This window comes from Hypanus sabinus, chromosome 9 (genome assembly GCF_030144855.1).
Source record: "Hypanus sabinus isolate sHypSab1 chromosome 9, sHypSab1.hap1, whole genome shotgun sequence".
Taxonomy (NCBI): Eukaryota; Metazoa; Chordata; class Chondrichthyes; order Myliobatiformes; family Dasyatidae; genus Hypanus; species Hypanus sabinus.
This window is the reverse complement of record NC_082714.1, coordinates 111,516,030-111,540,469: the sequence shown is the minus strand read 5'-3', so window position 1 is coordinate 111,540,469 and position 24,440 is coordinate 111,516,030. Positions and strand designations below refer to the sequence as shown.

The window sequence follows — 24,440 nt, the reverse complement described above, 5'->3', positions numbered from 1 at the left end:
AAAGTCAAAGAAGAAGAATCTGATAGGAGAGGAGAGTGGACCATGGGAGGAAGGGAAGGAGGTGGGGCACCAGAAGGAGGTGATGAGCAGGTGAGGAGATGAGAAGGGGTAAGAGGGGAGCCAGAATGGGGAATGAAGAAAGAGAGAAGAGGGACAAGGGAGTAATTCGTGGAAATTGGACCATAGGCAGACATGTCAGAATGGGAATGGGAAGTTGAATTGAAATGCAAAGCCACCAGAAGATCCTGCCTGTTGTGGCAAACAGAGTGAAAGTGTTTAACAAAGTGACATCCGATCTTCATTGGCTGTCACCGATGTAGAAGAGGCTGCTCCAGGAACACTGGATACAATAGATTACCCCAACAGACCCACAGGTGAAGTGTCACCTCGCCTGGAATGACTGATTGGCAATCTGAATGATAGTTGAGGAGGAGGTGTAGGGGCTGGTGTAGCACATTTCATGCTTGCAGAATAAGTGTCAGGAGGGAGATCACTGGGGAGGGACGAGTGGACAAGGGAGTCACGTAGCAAGTGATTCCTGTGGTAGGAGAGTGGGATGTGGTGGATGAGAAGGAAAGATCCACTTAGTGGTAGGATCCTGTTACAGGGAAAGGTGTGTCCGCCTCAGACTCAGGTTTAATATCACCAGCATACATCATGCATTTGTTGTCATGTGGCAGCAGTACATTGCAATACATGATAATAAAAACTGTAAATTACAATAATAAGTATATATAAAAAGAAAATTAAACTAACTAAGAAAATAAAATTAAATTAATTGGTCCTGTGGAAGTGTTTCAGCCTGAAACATTGACTGTTTATTCATTTCCATAGATGCTGCCTGACCTACTGAGTTCCTCCAGCATTTTGCATGTGTAGCTTTAAATTAAATAAGTAGTTCAAAATGAGAGGGGAAAAAACTGAGGTAGGGTTCAAAGGTTCATTGTCTATTCAGAAGTCCGATGGTGGAGAGAAAGAAGCTGTTCCTGAAATGCTGGATGTGTCTTCAGGCTCCAATACCTCTTCCTTGATGGTGCTAATGAGAAAAGTCTATGTCCTGGGTAATGGGGTCCTTAATGAAGGATGCTGCCTTTTTGAGACATTGCCTAATGAAGGTGTCCTCAATGCTGGTGAGCCTAGTGCCCCTGATAAAGCTGGCATAACTTTTGGCAGCTTTTCCAATCCTGTGCAGTCACCACTCCATACCAGACAGTGATGCAACCAGTTTGAATGCTCCCCATGGGTACAGCATTTGAAATTCGTGATGAACCAAATCTCCTCAAACTCAAATGAAATACAGCCACTGTCATGCCTTCTTTATAATTGAATCAGTATGTTGGGCCCAGCGTAGATCCACAGAGTTGTTAACACCCAGGAACCTGAAAGGGCTCACCCTTTCCACTGCTGATCACTCAATGAGGACTGCTCCACCTTTCCCCTCACCTGGTCTCACCTATCACCTTCCAACTCTCCCACCTTTGTTTTCTGACTTCTACCCCCTTCCTTTCCATTCCTGGTGAACAGGACTGACCTATACCAGTTACTGATCAATACCAGTTACTGATCTATACTAGTTACTGATCTATACCAGCACTGACCTATACCAGCACTGACCTATACCAGCACTGATCTCTACCAGAACTGATCAACACCAGCACTAATCTATACCAGCTCTGATCTATACCAGTTACTGATCTATACCAGCACTGATCTATACCAGAACTGATCAATACCAGCACTGATCTATACCAATTACTGATCTATACCAGTTACTGATCTATACCAGCACTGATCTATACCAGAACTGATCAATACCAGCACTGATCTATACCAATTACTGATCTATACCAGTTACTGATCTATACCAGCACTGATCTTTACCAGTTACTGATCTATACCAGTTACTGATCTATACCAGCACTGATCTTTACCAGTTACTGATCTATACCAATTACTGATCTTTACCAGTTATTGATCAACTCCAGCACTGATCTATGTCAGTTACTGAACTATACCAGTTACATTTTATTTGGGGTTAGTACCTCTCCTGGGTCTGAATGGTCAGCAGACTAACTGTTGAATTGGGGCAGTGATGTTCATTCTGATGCTCACACACATATGAGCAATACACGCACAAGGATACTATATAGTACACACACACACACACACTCTCTCTCTCTTTCTCTCTCTCTCTCTCTCTCTCTCTCTCTCTCTCTCTCACTCTCTTTCCAATAGGAATTTCTGAATTATATTCAATAAAAGTACCAGTAGCATATTTTAACAGTGTTTAGTCCTGTTGGCTGACGCTCTCCTGATAATGTAATAACATCTGGACCTTCATAACTTTAAGACCTTCACTGACTAAAAAGCAATTTGGAGGACCCATAAACACAAGAGAATCTGCAGGTCAAATGGTCCAGTGTTCAGCGCTCTCTGCATGAGTTTGACTTGTCTCCCTCTCTTCTCGCTACCACTATCAGGCAAGAGATGCCGGAGTATTGGGTCCCATTCCACCAGGTTCAGGTGCAGTTGTTGCCTTACAGACATCGGGCTCCCGGAGCGGGTTCACACGAGTCAGCACTGAATTGACTCCGCATTGTTCAAAATTATGAGAGGCATTACCCATGGTAATTGCCTTTTCCCCAGACGGGGGTTTCCAGAACTAGGATTTAGAAGGAGAGGGGAAGATTTAAAAGGGACCTGAGGGGTACCTTCCTCCCACAAAGGGTGGTGATCTGTCAGAGTAAGTAGCTGTCAGAGGTAAATAGCATCATTTAAGAAGTACTTCAACAAATACATGGATTTAAGGTGCCTGGAAGGATGTAGGCCAATCCTGCAAAATTGGGATGAGCTGTGTATGTGCTGTGGTCAACATGGATTAGTGGGCCAAAGGGTCTGTATCACAACTTTAATATGAAATTGATATTTCTTAATGTGGGTAGAATTAGTTCTCTTTAATATGAAGAATCCCACTCTTGTTTACTCAAAAACATTCCAATATTTTTACTCTGACAGTTTCATTAAATATTCTCAGCCAAGAACAAAGGTGGGTTTCCTCAACTCCCACTGAACACAGTACCAAAGGACACAACTTGCCAGCTACCTCTGTATTTGAGTCAATCAATAATGATTTATACAGAACAAAGCAATTCAACTAAGCATTTTGTTTGATCATTCCTTTATGAGATTGCCCAAATTGTCTTTTAAACCCTTAAAACAACAATGAAGAATTCTGTCAACATTGACTAACTTCAATTTTAAGTCAAAGGTGAAAGGGAAGTATCTTACAGATTATCTGTTCTCCACCTTTTCTATGATTTAGCTTCATTTTACAACACTACTTTGCAAATGTGTATGAACTTCAAAACAGTAAGATGTCACAAAGTAAAGCACATCAAACAAAATCTGACATGATCAGTGAGGGTTGGTGACTAGTGGCTTGAGTTAAAGAGGTTTTAAAGAACAGTTTAAAGCAGTCAAAGAGAGAAAACAATCAGGAGATTTGGTCTCAGACAATGAACTCAGACACACATGACAAAATGGGGAACATTAAGATGCCAGATTTGGAAAAACACAGGGATCCTATAGGATTAAAGGATAGAGAAAGTTACCCAGGCAGCCTAGCCTCTGTTTAACTCACCATATTGCCATAACATAGATGTTGAACAAAATTGCTAATGGTAATATACTTGGTCTTGAACTTTCAAGATTCAAGATTCCAAAACTTTATTGTCATTCTAACCGTACACCAGCTCTGCAGGGCAGAATGAGACAGTGTTTCCCAGGAGCAGTGCAATCATAATGCCTGACAACCCAGACAAAATGAAGGATTCTCATCTACTGGGTTGCAGAGAAAGCTTTTTGTACATTGGCCTTCATAAATTAATGTACTGAGTACAGGAATTGGGACGTTGTGCTGAAGTTGTATAAAATGTTGGTGAGGCCTAATTTGGAGAATTGTGTGCAGTTGTTGTCACCTACCTTCAGGAGGATGTAAGTAGGGTTAAAGGAATACAGAGAAAATGTATAAGAATGTTGTTAGGACTTGCAGACCTGAGTTATAGGGAAAAGTTGAGAAGGTCAGGACTTTATTCCCTAGAGCACAGGAGGATGAGAGGAGATTTGATAGACGTATATAAAATCATAAAGGGTATAGATAGGGTAAATGCAAGCAGGCTTTTTCCACTGAGGTTGCTACAGCCTAGATCTTGAGGTCATGGGTTAAGGGTGAAAGGTGATATATTTAAGGGGGACCTGAGGGAGAACTTCTCCACTCTGAGGATGGTGAGATTGGGGTACAAGCTGCCAGTGGAAGTGTGAGATATGGGTTCATTTTTAACATTTAAGTGAAGTTTGGATGGGGGTTATGGAGGGCTATGGTTTAGATGTGGGTCAATGAGACTAGGCAGAGTAATAGTTTGGCATGGACCTGTTGCTCCTGAAGTGCCTGTTTCTGTGCTGTGGTGTTCTATGAATCTACGACTGTGTGACTACAATGGGTGGTCTCGTGCACCACCTACTGAAGCACCGGAGGGCTGCTACTTAGAGCAACAGTCTGCATTCACGTCCAGGGCATTTCTGTGATGACTTTGATCAGAAATCAGTGGCTGGGAAGAATCAGAGGGCAGAGGGTGTGTCTTGGTAACTCAGAAAGGTGTTATACAAAAAGGATAGGGACTTCCAATGCCATTGGTATTTGCTGAAGAAGTCACAATTGAGAAAAAGGAAGAAGTAGTCTGGAAAAAAATTGACTGTGTATTACACAAGACAATAGAATTTACTTTGTGGTAACATAGCCATGGTCTCAGGACAGTCAACATTCTTCTAAGTTCATAAGTGATTGAGCAAATAGAGATAAGAACATTCATTTCATAGGGAAGAACCATTCAAAGGCAACTTTATTAACAATTTCACATAAGCTTTGCACTGGAAGAATTAATATAGAATTCACAAATTACTGTTCTTGAATTATTTAAAGCTGAGCAGACACTATCTAGCCATAGTCACAGAACACTACAACACAGAAATAAGCCATTCAGCTCATCTAGACCATGCTGAACTATTATTCTGCCTAGTCTCATCGACCTACTCCTGGGCCATAGCCCTCCAGGGTGATGGTTCCGTTTTCGGAGAAAAAGTTTTAATGCAACTAAAGCCTCTTCATGTTCAAATTTAATTGTCATTCAACCACACACATGAAAACAGCCAAACAGAACAGCATTCCTCTGGGCCCAAGGTGCAAGGCAGAGTACCAACAGTCACCCACAGAACATTGCACATACAACACATACGATTATGACAGCCGGAAAACATAGTTACAAACAAAAACAAAAAAAAAAATAATGCAGCCCAGGTCCCAGAATGTTATGGCTTCTAGATTGATGGTGTGTAGGATCTTATCGTGGAGCTACATTTCCAGAAGAACAAGCCCGCAACAGTTCTCATCTCGCACAAGCGCAGCTGCAAACACAACCCAGCTTGCCTTCCATCGAGTGAACACTGGAGGACAGCACTGGCGAGAGGGAACCGCCCTCAACCCAGTACAGAATCCAGCTCCAGCTTTCTCCCCAGTGGCCACAACAGGTGACCCCGAGGCATAGGGGCCTTGTCTGTGCCACAACCAAGACCACAAAGCTCCCCTCCTATCAGCCTCATCAGTGAGCTGGTGAATCGGACCCGCAGTATTCTACATTACTGACGTCCAACAGGGTCTTGCGATCACAAAAAGAAAGATCCAAGATTATCACTTCCGCCATTTGCTGGATCACACCCCGGCTCTGATGTCCTCTTCTCTGGGTGACGAAAGCAAGCTACAACACGACGTGCAACAAGTCCAGATCCACCCCTGCCGAGCAACCCGCCACCTGCTGTACTTGATGTTCTTGATATCCAGCAGTGTCTTGCAATCGACAAAAAAGGTACAAAAAGGAAAAATTGCACCTTTGTTTGGACCCAGAGAGGCCACTGCTTGTGAGTGCACCGTTATCTTACCAGAGCATCTTAAAGCTTCTTTAAGAACACAGACTTTCCTGAAGAAATGAATAAAGTATTATTTTTATCTGCTCAAAATAAATTATTGCCTATCACTCAACCATGAAGATTGTGCTTCCCATTATTTTCACTTATTCCATCTCAAAAGTGTTAAAGATCCTAGGGAATAAAGGGGACCTTTTCTGGTTGAGTGGTGGTGACTAGTGGTGTTCCATAGGACTTGGTGTTGGAACCACTTTCTTTCACCTTATATATCAATGAATTGGATGACAGAATTGATGGCTTTATGGCAGGCTTGTGGGTGATATGAAGCTGGTGGAGGGACAGGTAGTGTTGAGGAAGCAGACAGTCTACAGAAGGAGATTAGGAGAATAGGCAAAGTAGCAGATGGAATATAGTGTAGGGAGGTATATGGTTATGCACTTTAGTAGAAGAAATAACAGGGTTGACTATTTTTTAAATTCAGAAATCAGAGGTGCAAAGAGAATTGGAAGTCCTCAGGTAGGATTCCCTAAAGGGTAATTTGCAGGTTGAGTCAGTGGTAAGGAAGGCAAATACAATGTTAGCATTCATTTTGAGAGGCCTAAAGATAAATGTAAGGATGTAATGCTGAGGCATTGCTGAGACCATACTTGGAGAATTGAGAGCAGTTCTGAGCCCCTTATCTAAGAAAGGATGTGCTGGCATTGGAGAGGGTCCAGAGAAGGTTCGCAAGAATGATTCTGGGAATGGAAGGATAATGCATGAGGATTATTTGATGGCTCTGGGCCTGTACTCATTGGGGTTTAGGAGAATGAGGGGCGATCTCATTGAAACCTATCAAATATTAAAAGGTCTAGATAGAGTAGACATAGAGAGGATGTTTTCTATAGTGTGGGAGTCTAGGATCAGAGGGTACAGCCTCAGAATAGGACATCCATTTAGAACAGAGATGAGAAGGAATTTCTTTAGCCAAATGTTAGTGAATCTGTGGAATTCATTGCCATAAAGAGCCATGGAGGACAAGTCATTGGATATATTTAAAAGTGGAGGTTGATAGGTTCTTGATAGAGAGTCAAATGTTACAGGGTGAAGGCTAAAGGTTAAAGGGGTTAAGAGAGATAATAAATCAGCCATGATGGAATGGCAGAACCCACTCGAGTGACTAAATGGCCCAATTCTACTCTTTGTCTTATGGTATTAAGGTCTTTTATTTTCACCAACTGAGCACTCACTGTCCATGCAGCAAAAACAAAAATTCACTCCTGGCTCCTCCTCCAACTGAAAGGAAATCAGTAACAGCCTACAAAATTAATAACAATAAATATACTCACGCATGAAATACAAACAACAATTATTAAGGGAGCATTACTAAATTGCCTGAAGGACCTTTCAGAGGTGAAGCTTGCTGGAATCACAGCCCAGTGATAATTCATAATTCCTGGTGCTGGAGAGGAGAGGGGTAGCTTTAAGTACCTGACTGCAGTTAATTTTCAGAACATTATTTTTACGTTAAGCTGAAGGCGTTCTGATTGTACTGTATTCATTTAGCTGCAGGCTGTCATCAATTAGAAAGCCGACAAGCTGATGTGCATCTCATTAATCATTAAGACCATCAATCCAAGGTCATGGCGTTCAGTAGTTATCATCCATAACCACACATTCAGTGGCCACTTTATTAGATATAGCAGTGGAACCCAGTGTTGTCTTCTGCTGCTGTAGCCCATCCACCTTAACGTGTGCGTTCAGAGGTGCTCTTCTGAAGAGCTCCGAACGTTGACATGGATGGTCTACATTAACAGAAGACCACAAACATACAGAAATACACTCAGTGGCCACTTTATTAGGTGCAGGAAGCCCTAATAAAATGGCCACTGAGTGTAGAGTCATAGAGTATATAGCATTAGAACACAGAGCAGGCCATTTGGCCCATCTGGTTTGTGTTGGCCTGGTCTTCTGACTAGTTCCATCTATCTGAATCAGCACCATAGCCCTCCAAAACCCTCCCATCCATGTACCTATCCAAACTCCAATTAAATGTTACAATTGAACCTGCATCTACCACTTCTGCTGGCATCTCATTCCACACTTTCTGAGTGAAGAATCCCCCTTCAGAGATTCCCTTTAAATATTTCTCCTTTCACCCTAGTTTGAGTCTCACCCAGCCTGGGGGCAAAAGACCAGCCTGCATTACATCACAAGCCTTTCCTTTTGTACTTTCTGTCCAATCCTGTCACAGATTGTTCATCCTTTTCCTTCTGGACTCATCACTCTTCACCACATCACTGTAGCTTGGATCTCTTGCCTTCTGTCTCTATGTTCAGACTGTTTAATGTTTACCCTTGTTTATCTGCTGGCAAACTATTTCACCTAATATGCTCATCTATACCAGTCATATTATCTCTCATTCAGGGTGCTCATTTCTGACTCTCCTGTTGCTCTCTCAAATGGCAACATTTGTAATCAGTCGTTCTGTAATCAGCATAGCTTGGAAGGTCTATTACCTTCAGATTACTAAATGAGCTGCTAAAATTTTGCAGAATTTTCTCATTAGTTCAGATTCACCACAGTTACGTGCTTTTGTACTGTTTATCCTTTCCTCATTCCTCAAGAGAATATTTAAAATTAACATCTGCCTAGCTGGTCCTACAATATATAGTTCAAGAAAATTGTCCTGGAGGCATTCTGTAAATTCTAACATATTTTGCCTGTTTGATTTGTGCAGTCTGTATGAAAATGAAGGTCTTCAGTGGGTGTTCCATTCCTTTATTAGGTAACCATGGTGCCCATGTCTTCTGTTTATTTATGTACAATCTTCTAACAAGAAGGAAGTTTGATAGACCTGCATGGAACCTATATTTCATTCACTTTTTTAAAAAAAATCTTATGTAAATCATATTATATACTCCCAAGAGCAGTTGAGCAACAAGCCCAACAGAAATAAAGGAAATATTGTCCATGGAAAATGGAGCCAAAAAAAAATTATTTTATAAATCTTATAGCTCCTCGAATGCAACCTCTTACTAGTGTCATGGTAATCTTGTCTTTCGGTCCACCCAGCTTGAACATAAAGCTCAAGGTGGCGAGAGTGGACAGACTGAGGAAGGTCAGCAGTTTGGTAACTCCATGTCTCTTAATTATTAGCATAAAGTACAAAGTTTGAAATGACTTTAGATTAACTTTTAATTAATGCATGTATAATGATTTATTGTCTTAGTGTTTGAACATTACATTGATATAAATTTACATGCTATATCATTAGCCTAGATTACTATTCCAACAATATGAGTGTGAACATCATTAATCTAGAGTCTCTTCAATCTACACTATTCTTCCTTGAATAATGCTCTCTCTAACCACACTGTCACATGTGATGGACAGTGTGAACTGGCCTTAGGTCAGCTGAGTTAAACAACAGATATCAGTCTTTGACCTCTTTCCCTTCCTTGTACAATCACTCCACTTTAATGCATTGATGTAATATAAATCTGGGGCTTGTTTGTGACACTTTCCACCATTCAGATGGCTACCAATCTCATTGCCCAGGCTCCAGGAGGAAGACCATGGGAGAAAGTACAATGAGAATCCACATGGTTTAACCAAGTTTACAATTTACTGCCTCATAGCATAGACTGAACAGAAATCAATGGCAAGAATTTTATTCCTGATGAATTCTTTGATGGATAACACTTGGACTTCCAGGCATAATAGAGCACAGATTAATAAAATTAAAAGCTTTCAATAAGATTTGAGAAGTTTAGGAAGTAGAGAGGTGAGGATTTTTTAATATAAACTGGTGGTCAGTAGGAGTATGAAATGTATTTTTCAACAGTACATTTTTAAATGTACTTCAATGACACTTGATATGCCATAATGGAGAAGAGCTGAAAATGGATTAAGATGGAAAGTTCTTTCTTGGCAAGTGGGTCAAATGGCTTCCTTCAGTGCCATTAATATCAATGATCATATTCTGGCTTATAATTCTGTCATTGAATTTTTTCAAATCATCACGTTGCCTCTTTGCTAAGTAATGTACCCACAACTAGTTACATAGGAGTGCTGGGAGTGGGAGGTTTGATTACAAGTTGATATATGCCAATTTAATAAAATTTCCCATTTTAATCCCTACTAAAGCCATGCACATAAAATAACAAGCTGTTATACCTAACATTGCTTGAGCTGTCATGCTTGCAATCATAATGTTTGCATTTATCATATATTTTAAGGTTACCAGTATTACATACTCACTGAAAATAAATATTTACAGATTGTTTATTTTAAGAAGGTATGTACCGGCGCACACTGTATAAAATAGATTACAATGTTGAAAAGCTTCAGAATACATTATACTTCTTTCTTTCTGAATCCAGTATGAAAATATATAGAATCATAGAGCACTACAACTCAGAAACAAGATCCTACAGCCAATCTAGTCCTGCTGAATTGAAGTTCAAATTTAATTCTCGATCAACCATACACAGTTCATTCTGGGCTCCGAACTGATTTGGAGAAATTGACAGCAGCTCCAGGCTGGGCCCAGAGCGAGTGGCAGGTGGCATGTTCTAGGCCCAAAGCCTTTGGCTGCAGCAATGCCCGGGTTCTAGTGTGAGGTCCAACATGCTGTATGGACAATTTGAATGATATACTGAAAAGACGGGGCATCAGGATTGGAGGCGAGAGCCAATTTCCCTCACTCTCCATGGTGCAGAGGCTCTGAAGGCTGCCCCACCTGCTGCATTCCTTGCTCGCTAATATGATGGACTGATTCTGATGCCTGGGCCTACTCAGGGCTGCTCTGGGGAATTGGATCTAAGGCCTGATTTTGGCTCAGAATGTTATTGCTCACTTCTATAGTTTGCCTTTCTCTGTGCATTGAGTATTGTTTTTTTTAATTGGGTTCTTTTGGGTTTCTTGCTTGTAAGGAAGCAAATCTGAAGGCCTTATAATTTATACATTCTTTGATAATGAATATGCTTGAAATCTTGAAATGAATACCCATGAATACAGCTGAGCAAAACAGCATTATTCAGGGCCCAAGGTGCAAAAGACAGTACCGACAGTCACAATAAAAGATAGCAAGCACATGTAAGATATCAGTAAAACACAGTCATACCTCAAAAATATAGGCCAAAACTCTGAGTCCATGAACACTGCAGAAATCTGCAGTCGACCACAATATGGTTTATCTTCTTTCAAGTGAACTCTGGGGGGCTGCATCATGTCACCTGCAGTGGAGTGCACCGACCCTGGGTGTCCCTCTCCTGGGTGGCTGTAAACAAATGACACTACAGCTTGAGGCCTAGTCCTTACTACAACCAAGGCCACACAGTTACCCCGCCTTCCTCCCCTGCCGTCCACCAATAAATCAGTGAATGGGACTTGCAGGCTTCTACATTAACAATGTCCAACAGGGTCTTGGGATCACAAGGAAAGTGACTGAGAGGATCACTGCACACCTCCTTTATACACTGACTCTTCCAACAGCTCTCTGACACAGGCAGCAGCGTGATCCGCACCATCGCTTTCTCTGCCAACCAGCAACTTGCTAATGGGGTAGACTTGCTCTACCTTCAGTTCTTCATATCCTGCAGGGTTTTGCGATGTAAAAATTTAGAAAGGACAATAACACCTTTGGTCGACCCCATAGAAATCGCTGTGATCGAACACGCCACCATCTTATCAGAAGGTTAGATTATCATTATATCCAAGGTTGGAGAAACCAACATGCAGTCACCTTAGGAACACCTCTGAGTTTCAAAATTATGGCCATCAATGTCTAGTGATTTTCCTTATACCTTGTTAATGTCATAACAAAATTAAGCTGAAAAAGAATTGAAGCTAATGCATTGAAATGGTAGATCAGATGGGATCCTTGGTATCCAAGGGGATACCTGTCACTACTGTAGTCTCAGTTATATGTAGTAGTATTTTTTGAACTGACAAACTTATGCCATTGCAAACTGTTGGTGGATCCAAATTCCGGAGCAGCACAACTTGAGGTCCTTCTTGTTCAAGATTATGTGATGGCACACCAAGTGATAACAGAAGGTTCAAAAGTTCAGCAGGAACACCTATAGCTTCATCAATACCTGCCACACTATCAATAGATTTATATTGTAAAGGTTGGCTGGGAAAGTGCGAGAAAAGATTTTTATTCACAGCCTGCGCTGCTTAAATTTTTATTGCTAAAATTAATTTTTCATGCAACATTGGTAATTCAAGTAGTGTCGCGTGACATTTGGGAACACTTTGTATCAGATCATGAAGTGATATAACAATTTTGCCCAGGTATTTCATTAAAATCTTTCCTATTGTGTCCATGTTTAATTGCACCATTTCCTAATTTGAGTAAATTCAAAGCAAATTCTCTCAAAGATGGATCACCTGACAGCTGCACTCATGATTAGCTTTCTAAGAGTAATAGTTTAACATTTTCCAAATTAACATGCTGTAATGTAGGCTCTCAATACTTCTGCGTTAGTACCTCATGGAATTACTGATAGCATTTGACAAAATCCTGCAACTCGCTCTATAATGTTCAATATATTTCATCAGTAGTTTCTTTGTACGTAGATCCCAGAAAATACATTTATAATCATCTTTTGGGATTTTTTTTTGTCGTTTCCCTGACCAGAGTTACACATTGGAATCTCAAAAGTTGTCAAATCTCAAGGATGTTTAAAAGCCAAATATGCAGTATATTCCACCTTACCAACCCCACTTGCCACCTTTTCAGAAATGTTGAAGCAATGGCTGTTAATTGCTTAGCTAGAGCTATCATGTTTGCCTTCCAGCTTGAGACAAAAGTAGCTTAATAAGGAAAGATTTTCCCATTCCACATCAAAAGCATCCAAAAATAAGTGATTCTTTGACCATTGTAAATATCTTTGGTAACACTATCTAAACCGGTGCTTCTCTGGTATCCCACTAGTAGGCAGCCGTTGAATCCCAGGGGATCATGGATTTGCACCTCTGGTGGACTGTGTCCTCACCAGTGTGCACGCCTGGCAGGAAGATTGAAAGAACCAGCTGTTGCCCATGCAGCGTGTTCCCTCTCTCCACGTCACTGACGTGGTCTAAGCATCGATACACCTTGGACCAGTGTCGTCGCAGGGGTTGCCAGAGTGAAGTTGTAAACAATATCAGATTGCATTAGGGACCCTGGATTCCGATTTCTTCTTTGGGGTTTACTCCCGAAGCCTTTCCCGTGGGTGGGTATGGCCGCAAGGTAGCGGAGGTTTAAAATCAGAGTTTTCCTTCTCCTAGGCAGGCTGCCGTCCAAAGCTGACGTGCCCCACCTGCCCAAAGCAACTGATTTTGAGGCATCAGTGGTCCGCTTTTGCCCCTACTCTTGTCACTAGAAACAGTTCCTCCTGGCCTAGTAGCTAAGCCACGCGTGAAAGCCAAGTGTTGGGCTTGGTTGTCAGAGGCTGTTAGAGTCGCACGCCATTTGGAGCATTTTATAGGTAGTGGGAGCTTATTCACACTAGCACCCCTGGCTATGACAATCTTAGAACCGGTATCTCACTAAACAAGATTCTATCTCTCAGAAATTTGTTTTCAACTGGTTTAAGTGTAACTTGGTATCCTGCAGGAGTTCAGAGAACAGATATTCAGTGTCCCTTTGTGGTTCAGATAAACCTGAAGTACTTAGCATCCCAAAAATAGACCTGAACTGAAATCTCCAGTGAACTCTCTCTGCGTCCAACTTTCCCTCTAACCTAAATTCATGGTCCATCTCTTCCCCCCACCCCCCACCCCCACTCCTTTATCACTCTGAATGCATCTCTATGGACAAACTGTCTACTAATATCTTTTATAAACCTACCAGCTCTCACAGTTATCTTGACTATACTTCTTCCCACCCTGTCACCAGTAAAGATGTCATTCTCTTTTCTCAGTTCCTTTGTCTCTGCTGTGGCTGTTCCTAGGATGAGGCTTTCCTTTCCAAAACATCAGAGATGGTCTCCTTCTTCAAAGAGTGTGGCTTCCCTTCCTCCACCATTAATGCTGGCCTTACCCACGTCTTTTCCATTTGCCAGACAATCACCCACATCCCATCTTCCCACTGCCTTAACAGGGATAGAGTTCTTCATGTCCTTACCATGACCCCCTGCATCCAACACATACTCCACAACTTCTGCCTTCTTCAATGGGATCCTACCACCAAACACATCTTCGCCTACCCCCACCCCAACTCTCCATTATCCACAGGGATCACTCTGTCCGTGATTCCTTTGTCCATTCGTCCCTACCTCCTGACACTTATACCTGCAAGCAGAAGAAACACTACATCTGTCCATTCACCTCCTCCCTCACCTCCATTCAGGGCCTCAAACAGTCCTCCAGGTGAGGCAACACTTCACCTGCCAGACTACTGGGATTTACTGCTGTAGCAGGTGCTCCCGATGCAGCCTCCTCTCCATTAGTGAGACCCAGCGTAGATTGGGGGCTGCTTTGTCGAACACCTTCACTCCATCCATGACAAGCAAGGATTCCTGGTGGCCGACCATTTTACTTCCAGTTCCTATTCCCATTCTGCTGTGCTGGTCCATGGCCTCCTCTACTCTACAACGAGGCCACACTCATGATGGAAGAGCAACACATTCTGTCTGGGAAGCTTCCAGCCAGATGAAATGAACATTGAGTTTTCTAACTTCCGGTAGTTTTTCCCCCTCCCCCTTGCCTCTTCTTCCATTCCATCACTCTGGCTTCCCTCTTACCTCTTCTCTTATCCTCACCTGACTATCATTTCCCCATGCTGCCTCTCCTCCTTCCCTTTCTCCCATGTTCCACTCTTCTCTCCTACCAACTTCCATCTTCTTCAGCCCTTTACCTTTACCACCTATCTCCTCCCAACTTCCCACTTCATTCCCCCCTCCCTTACTGACCTGGCTTCACCTATCACTTACTACTTTGTATTTGTTCCTCCCTCCCCCATCCACCCGACTTCACCGATAACCTTCCAGCTTGTGCTCCTTCCCCTCCCCCCACCTCCTCATTCTGTCTTCTTCCCCCTTCCTTTCCAGTCCTGATGGAAGGTCTCAGTTACCAAGAGCATCACTCATGGAATCAAATAGCTGGGATGGAGGCTACAGGAAAACACTTCTGGATAATTCTGGGGTGGCACAATAGTGTAGCAGCCAGTGTAGCACTGTTACAGTGCCAGTGACTTAGGTTTAATTACTGTAAGGAGTTTGTACCTCCTCCCCGTGAGGAATTTCCTCCCACATTCCAAAGGCATGTGGGTTAATTGGTTACATGGATGCAATTAACTGGTGCAAGCTCATTGAGTGAGGGGGGTGCGTTACCATGCCAGTAAATATTTGTATTTAAAAAAATAAATGATTCAAGTGGACAATGAATTAGACCAATTTTTAACACAACTAAAAAAGCCAAAAGGGGGTAAGGATGAAATATGAAAGTAACCTAGCCGATAATATTAAAAAGGATACCAAAGGTTTATTTTAGATACATAAAGAGTTAAATAGAGGCAAGAGTAGGTACTGGACCACTGGAAAATGTCGCTGGACAAGTAGTAATGGGAGATAAGAAAATGGCAGATGAAATGAATAAATACCTTGCATCAGATTTCAGTGTGAAAGACATTAGCAAGTATACCAGAAGTTCAAGAATGTCAGTGGGCAGAAGTGAGTTCAATTATTATTACTAGGGAGAAGGTTCTTGGGAAACTGGACCAGATGGACTACAACCCAGGGTTATAAAAGAGGTGAATGAAGAGATTGGGGAGGCATCAGTAATGATCTTTCAAGAATCACTAGATTCTGAAATGGTTCCAGAGGACTGGAAACTTGCAAATGTCACTCCACCCTCCAGGAAGGGAGGGAGTCAGATGAAAGGAAATTATAGGCCAATTAGTCTAACTTCAGTAGTTGGGAAGATATTAGAATCGATTGTCACGGATGTGGTTTCAGATTACTTGGAGACACATGATATAAAAGGCCAAAGTCAATATGGTTTCCTTAAGGGAAAATCTTGCCTGATAAATCTGTTGGAATTCTTTGAGGAGATAAGAATTAGGATAGACAAAGGAGAATCAGTGGATGTTGTGTACTTGGATTTTCAGAAGGTCTTTGACAAGCTGCCGCAAATGAGGCTACTTAACAAATTAAGATCCCATGGTATTATAGGAAAGTTACTAGCATGGATAGAGCATTAGCTGATTGGCAGGAGGTAAAAAGTGGGAATAAAGGGAGACGTTTCTGTATGGCCTCCGGTGACTGGCCGTGATCCACAGGAGTCAGTTCTGGAACCTTTTCTTTTTACGTTGTATGTCAATGATTTGGGTGACAGAATTGATGGTTTGTGACCAAGTTTGCAGATTATATGAAGACAGGTGGAGAAGTAGGTCATATTGAAGAAGCAGGGAGACTACAGAAGGACTTAGACAGATTAGGACAATGGGCAAAGAAGTGGCAGTTGGAATATGGTGTCAGGAAGTGTGTGGTCATGCACTTTGGTAGAAGGAATAAAAGGATAGACTATTTCTAAATGGGGAAAAAATTCAAGAATCCAAGGTGCAGAGGGACTTGGGAATCCTCATGCAGGATTCCCTGAAGGTTAACTTGCAGTTTGAGTTGGTGATGAGGAGGCAAATGCGATGTTAGCATTTATTTCAAAAGGACTAGAATGTAAAAACAAGGATGTAATGTTGAGGGTTTATAAAGCACTGGTGAAGTCTCACTCAGAGTATTGTGAGTAGTTTTTGGCCCCTTACGGATGTGCTGTCATTAAAGAGGGTTCAAAGGCAGTTCACAAGAATGATTATGGGAATGAAAGGCTTATCGTATGAGGGCAAGTGATAACTCTGGGCCTGTACTTTCTGGAATTTAGAAGAATGAGGGGTGATCTCATTAAAACCTATCAAATATTGAAAGGCCTAGATAGAGTGGATGTGGAGAGGATGTTGCCTATAGTGGGGAATAGAGGGACGCACCCTTAGAAATGAGATGAGGAGGAATTTCTTTAGCCAGAGAGTTGTCAATCTGATGAATTCATTACTACAGATGGCTGCAGAGGCCAGGTCATTATGTGTATTTAAGGCAGAGGCTGGTAGGTTCTTGATTAGTCAGGGCATGAGGAGTTACTGAGAGAAGGCAGGGGAATGGGGATGAGAAGGAAATGGCGGAGCAGACTCAATGGATAAAATGACCTAACTCTGCTCCTATGTTTTATGGTTTTATGGTCTAAATCTGAGAAGTGGATTTGCACAATCATGCTATTAATTGTTCAGGTGGGGATGGGTGATTAGGAGAGGATCTTAACTTAAGATCCTACTGCATCTTTTTGAACATAGTTGCAGATACACTGCATAGTGGGAATTGATGTGCAACCAGAGGGAAGCAATTAGTTTTTGTAACTGGGTGTAATTCATCCACATATCAGAATTTCTAGGTCTCCAGCTTTGTTATTCATGAGACCTTGACTTGCTTCACTGGGTGCCCGATCCACATAGCAATTGATCTGATTACTGCAAATCAGTCATCTTTAATTTCTACCCATACTCTTAGAGTGAACAATTGGCTGCTGGCAAAAAAAACTGTTGCTTCAGATATAGGTGCCTCCTTTGATAGTGTTTTACAAGAACATTCACTTCAGTTGATTGGAATTATTATTATAAATTTCCATATTTACACACGGAGTCAGCCACTGCTCCCAAATGTCGATGATGCCCAGACATGGATTCATTTGGATTTAGTAGAGTTTGCAGAGTTTTGCTTGAAAGAAGTGACATTAACAGGACTTTTTTTTATCATTTTCTTCACAGAAAGTATACTCAGTGGCATTTTATTAGGTACACCTGTACACCTACTCGTTAATGCAAATATCTAATCAGCCATTCATGGGGCAGCAATTCAATTCATTAAAGCATGCAGACATGGTCAAGAGGTTCAGACCAAACGTTAAAATGGGAAATAAATGAGATATAAGTGACTTGGGCCATGGAATGATTTTTGGTGCCAGACGGGGTGATTTGAGTATCTCAGAAACTGCTGATCTCCTGGGATTTTCACACACAACAGTCTCTAGAGTTTACAGAGAGCTTACGCGCAGAAGGGGGGAGCTCAGGGGGTGGAATTTAGGGTTCTTACATTTAACTGTTACTCATTCTTGAGGACACTTCTCTGTTTTTGTGGATGTTTGCAAAGAAAAAGCATTTCAGGATGTATATTGTATACATTTCTCTGACATTAAATTGAACCTTTGAATGGTGAAAAATGAAAAACTTCATATCAGTGGCAGTTCTGTGGGTGAAAACACCTTGTTAACAAGAGAGGTCAGAGGAGAATGGTTCAAGCTGACAGGGAGTTGACAGTAACTCAAGTAACCACACATTACAGCAATGGTGGGCATAAGAGGATCTTGAACACACATCAAAGCTTGAAGTGAATGGGCTACAGCAGCAGAAGACCACACAGGGTTCCACACCTGTACCTAACCAAGTGGCCATGGAGTGTATGTGCAAAAGGGTGTTAGTTTAAAATGTTGGATTTGTGAGGTAAAGCACCATCACATTTTCTTTAACAAAATAACATTGAAATAATAAGCAGTTAAATTGTTAATGAAGTGAGTGTGAAGTTGTTGATCTGTGAATTCTTTAAATCAAGTAATCTACTAGGTTTTTTCACAGTTACTGAGCACTTCATTCCATCTTGTAGGGAACTGCATGATCATTTGGTCTTGCCCACAGAAAGTTCCTTGAAAAGGCAGTACAGCCAGCCAGGCAGTGAAATATTTCCCATGCAACACAGAGGTTTAGTCAGGGGCCCAAAATTCCCAGTTGGAAGGTTAGTAAATCCACTTTCAAAAAAGTTCTGATGGATTATCAGGGACTTTCCCCAGTTTGCTTGTGCAACTAAGAAGATCCACTGATATTTGTTATTGTTTTGTATTTTGAGGTAAGTAGTGAGTATGTGAATGTGCTGCTTCGTAAGATCACTGGTCTTCTGTTTTTGAGATTTCTTTCTGAAAGAAGATAAAAAATGTGACAGGTATCCTGTTCAGACCTCAAGACCTCAGTATAACTGATTCAAATTTATTTTTTAGACTATTTGCTTTTAAAATATAAATAGTTCTTTCTTGGAGATAATTAAAAACATTTTATTCTTAATTCTAACCAAAACTTTGAAAGTAAACTTACTTTTTTTTACTGTCTAGGCATCAAGAATTCCCCATAGTAGTAAATTAGTATTCAGTCAAGTTTTGGAGAGTCTTGTGAAAACACAGTTTTCCTCCCGTTTATATTACTTGATTTTTCTTCCTTTAGCAACATTTTTCTTCATGGAAAGATTGTTTATTCAACTTCCTGAAATCAGCCGACAGGAAGGTGATTTGAGATATGGGGTTTAAATCCGTGGCACCTTTAACAATCCATGTCATATACTCTCATTTCTGCTAGGAATCATGGCCGGTTCAAATCGATCTGGAGATCTCAGAGATGCCCAAAAGTCTATTCCAGTTGGCACGATCATGGCGATTGCAACAACCTCAGCAGTCTGTATCCTTTTCTCTCTTACTGTTTAACTTAGTAAGGTGCTCCTAATGATTTGTTCTTATAGTGTGGAAAGATTTAATAGTTCCCACGTTGTTATTAATCACAGTAGCTGACAAGAAAGAATTCTAATTAAAGTGCCTGGAGGCTGCTTAATGCAGGAAATATTAAATTAATTAGTGGGATGTATGAGAAAAATCTGAAATCAGATATTAGAAACCAATTAATTCATTCACCCAATATAAAACTTAATCTTCCTTCTGACAGTTTCTTAGAAATGGAGAATTATTTAAAATATTTATTATTTTATTATTTATAACTTTTTAAAAGTTTTATAACTTTATATTTACAATTTCCATTCACATGACCTGGCAGTGGGCAGGATTTCAGCTTTCTGGATCATTGGGATCTCTTCTGGGGAAGTTAAGACCTGTCTAAAAGGGATGAGTTACACCAGAACCCCTGGAGGAAAATATCCTTGCCAGCAGATTTGCTAGAGCTGTTAGGGAGGGTTTAAGCTAATCTGGCAGGGAGATGGGAAACCAAGTGATAGCACTGAGGAAAGGGAAGTTGGTATACAAGAAGAGGCGGTGTATAGTGAGACTCAGGAAGGTCAGGCAGATGATAGGGCAAAACTGCAGCCCATGGAATGAGTTGCAGTGTAACACGGAGACGAAATTGAGAAGGTTGATGAATACAGGACTGAAGATGTTATATTTGAATGCAGACAGGATACAGAATCTTGTAGCACAGTTAGGGATTGACAGTTATGACATTGTAGTCATTACTGAGTCATGGCTGAAAGAAGATTATAGTTGGGAGCTTAACATCCAAGGATACACATTGTATTGAAAGGCTAGGCAGATAGGCCGAGGGGGTTGTGTGGCTTTGTTAGTAAAACAAAAAAGAAATCAAATCCTTAGAAAGAGGTGACATACAATCAGAAGATGTTGAGCCATTGTGGATAGAGTTATGAATCTTCAAGGGTAAAAAAGACACTGATGGGAGTTATATACAGGCCTCAAAACAGCAGCCAGGATGTGGGATATAAATCACAACAGGAGGAAAAAGGTGCATGTCAAAAAGAAAATATCACTATAGTTATGGGGGATTTCAATATGCCGGTAGATTGGAAAAATCAAGTTGATGCTGATTTTGGATCCCAAGAGAGAGAATTTGGGAAATGCCTATGAGATAACTTTTTAAAAAGGTTGTGTTTGAGCCTACTAGGGGATCAGCGATTCTGGATTGCATGTTACATAATGAACCAGATTTGATTAGGGAGCTTAAGATAAAGGAACCCTTAGGAGACAGTGATCATAATATGATAGAATCCACCCTGCAATCTGAATGGAGAAGCTAAATTCAGATGTATCAGTATTATAGTGAAATAAAGGGAATTACAGAGGCACTAGAGAGGAACTGGCCAAAGTTGATGGGAAGGGGATGATGGCAGAACTGCAATGGCTAGAGTTCCTGGGAGAAATTTGGAAGGTGAAGGTTACATATAAGAAGGGAAATAGAGAAGGGAAGTCAAAGACAACATAAAAGTAAAAGAGAAAACATATAATAGAGCAAAAATAGTGAGAAGTTAGAGGATTAAAAAGCTTATATTCTAAGAACCAATAGAAGGCAACTAAGAAAGCCATAAGGAGTGAAAAGATTAAGTAAGAAGGTAAGCTAGCCAATAATATCAGTGGATACCAAATGTTTGTTCAGATTTATAAAGAGTAAATTAGAAGCAAGGTTAGATATTAGATAATAATGCTGGGAAGGTAGTAATGAGAAACAAGGATATGCAGATGAACTGAATAAGTATTTTGCATCAGTCTTCACTGAGAAAGGCACTAGAAAAATGCTGGAAATTTAAGAGCATCGGGGGCAGAAGTGAGTGCAGTTGCTATTACTAGGGAGAAAGTGCTTTGGAAACTGAAAGGTCTGAAGGTAGTTAAGTCATCTGGACCAGATGAACTACGTTCGAGGGTTCTGAAAGAGATTGTGAAGGCAAAAGTAATGATCTTTCAAGAGTCACTAGATTCTAGCATGGTTCCAGAAGAATGGACACTTGTAAATGTCACTCCATTCTTCAAGAAGTGAGGGAGGCAGAAAAAATGAAATTATAGGCCAGTTAGAATGACCTCAGTGGTTGAGAAGATGTTGGAGTCAATCATTAAGAATGTTTTGGTGGGGGGGTACTTGGAGGCAAATGATAAAAAGGGCCAAAGTCAGCATGGTTTCCTGAAAAGAAAATCTTGCTTGACACGTCTGTTGGAATTCTTTGAGGAAGTAGTAAGCAGGATAGACAAAGGAGAATCTGTGGACATTGTGTACTTCAATTCTCAAAAGGCCATTGACAAAGTGCCACATGAGACTGTAAAACAAGATAAAAGCCCATGGTATTACAGGAAAGATACAAGCATGGATAGACCATTGGCTAATTGGCAATGAGGCAAATTTGGGAATAAATTTTCTGATTGGCTGCTGGTGACTATTGGTTTTTCACGAGGCTCAATGTTGAGATCACTTCTTTTTACATTGTATGTCAATGATTTGGATGATGGAATTGATGGCTTTGCGGATGATACAAAGTTAGGTGGAGGGGCAGGTGGTGTTGAGGAAACAGGGAAACTGCAGAAGGACTTAGATTAAGACAATGTGCAAAGAAGTGGCAGATGGAATATAGTGTTGGGAAGTGTATGGTCATGAACCGTAGTAGAAGGAAAAGAAGTGCAGGCTATTTACTAAACAGGGAGAAAATTCAAAACTCTGATGTACCAAGAAACATGGGAGTCCTCGTTCAGGATTCCCTAAAGGCTAATTTGCAGGTTGAATCTGTAGTGAGGAAGGCAAATACATTGTTAGCATTCAGTTCAAGAGGAGTAGAATATAAAAGCAAAGACATAATGTTGAGGCTTTATTAAGCACGGGTGAGGCCTCACATGGAGTATTGTGAGCAATTTTGGGCCTCTTATCAAAGAAAGAATGTATGTCCTGACATTGGAGAGAATTCAAAGGAGGTTCACAAAAATGATTCTGGTAATGAAAGGCTTATCATACGAGGAGCAATTGTGTTTCAGGGCCTGTACTTGCTGGAATTTAGCAAAATAAGGGGTGATCTCATATCAGAAGTTTAAAGGCCTAGATAGAGTGGATGTGGGGAGGATGTTTCCTATAGTGGGGGAGTCTAGCACCAGAGGGCACAACTTCAGAACAGAGGGACATCCATTCAGAAAGGAGATGAGGAGGAATTTCCTACACCAAAGCAACAAGTCTCCAAAAGAGTTTTGCAGTTCCTGTACATCCTTCCATCCTCTTGCAGAAATACTGCAAGTTATTGCCAAGACAAAATAGTGGGCTAAAGCTACAGGTCAATGATTTTGAAATGGATGAGTGGGTCTCCATTTGTGTTACTTAAGGTTACAGATGTACAGGCAGTCAAGTTAAACTTGCAAAGCACAAAGGCAGAAAAATTATGTCTTTTTAATGATTAGTTTTCAGGAACATTTTCAGAGGAGAAAGCTGTTAAATGCTGCAAGACCAACTGTGTACACAAAGCGACAGACTAATCCTAAAGTTCAGGTGAAACCAGGAAGCCTGAATCGTGATAGTCTACCATCCCTATTTTCCAATGGATGAAAAGCATTGCTGTCAGATCTGCATTGATCACTTCACTTTAATTACACCTTTTGACTGGCCCTTATTCCATGTTACATTATGTTCTTTTCCTTGGCACTAGGAAAACCATGAGTGCTTTCTCTTTTGTGATAATGGACACCACAGTGGTACAGCAGCTGACGATCTCAATCCTGCCTTCCTAACAAAAGGCAAAGTGGAACCAGAGCACTTTCAGCAGCAAGGTGGCTCTGTCTTCAAAGGACACCAGTGTCCTGAGCCTTTGCAATGGTCATTAGTTTCTAATATAGATGCAGACACAAAACATTCTAAAGATGCTGGAAGTCTGGGTCAACACACAGAAAATACTGGAGGAACTCAGCAGGTCAGGCAGCATCTATATAGGGAAATGAACAGTTGACGTTTCAGGCCAAGACTCCTTGCAATATTTAGTAGAATAATAGAAGTGCCCAATAGATGACCCAATAGATGGCGCAATATGTCTAGAAGTGGGTTGATGAGTGATCACAATATTCTCAACTGCTAAAATAACTGCCAAATCAAATAGATGGTGTAGATAGTCTCTCTGTCACAAATACTTCATCCACAAGCCTTTTTGGAATGGGAAAGTAAAGAGACCCTTTTGAAGGGAATCTAGAAGGACACAGATCACTATATTCATCAGATTCATTTTATTTGTCACATATACATCGAAACATATAGTGAACTGTGTTGTTTGTATTAACAACCAACACAGCATAACAATCTACTGGGGACCATTATTTTAGTGAAGAATCAACTTTAATCCTTCACTGCTTTAATCCTTCACAATCCATCACAGATGTTACCAGTATTATTCTCTTTGGTGCATGTATCGAAGGCGTGGTACTCCGAGACAAGTAAGTATATTTCATTCACTGTTGGAAAAATGCATAATGAATGCTTAGAATGTATACAGTAGCTTGAATCTAAGTAGCTTCAGAAATGTAAGGTTGTAACAAGGGAAGATAGGGGTGGGGATATAATATACCAGCCCTGCCACCAATGCCACTTCCACTGACTAAATAGAAAGTCCCTTTCCACTTCACTCTACCATTCCGAGTTCATTCCTTCTGACTCCCTTGGCACACATGGTTAAGGATCTGGATGGAATAACACTTCAGAGATGTATACGCTGATGGTGTATAGACAAATCACAGATGGGGTTGAGTTTACAACTGTCCTCAACACTCACTTGAATGGGGTTCTTGACTTTCATTACTGACCTGATAGTTCTGTTGGAAAGTGCAGTATTTTGTAAGTGCAATGGCCTATCTTAACAGCTACTTAACTAATTCCACTCCAC

At 41.0% G+C, this 24,440-nt stretch overlaps 1 protein-coding gene across 1 annotated transcript in view; it reads left to right on the top strand.

Annotated features, from left to right (window-relative positions):
* LOC132400110 (solute carrier family 12 member 5-like) overlaps positions 1-24,440 on the top strand; it is a 338,827-nt gene that overhangs the window by 240,033 nt on the left and 74,354 nt on the right. The window contains exons 11-12 of the mRNA XM_059981187.1: positions 19,391-19,489; positions 23,937-23,994. Coding sequence (XP_059837170.1) covers positions 19,391-19,489; positions 23,937-23,994 — 157 coding nt within the window. The remainder of the gene's footprint in view (positions 1-19,390; positions 19,490-23,936; positions 23,995-24,440) is intronic.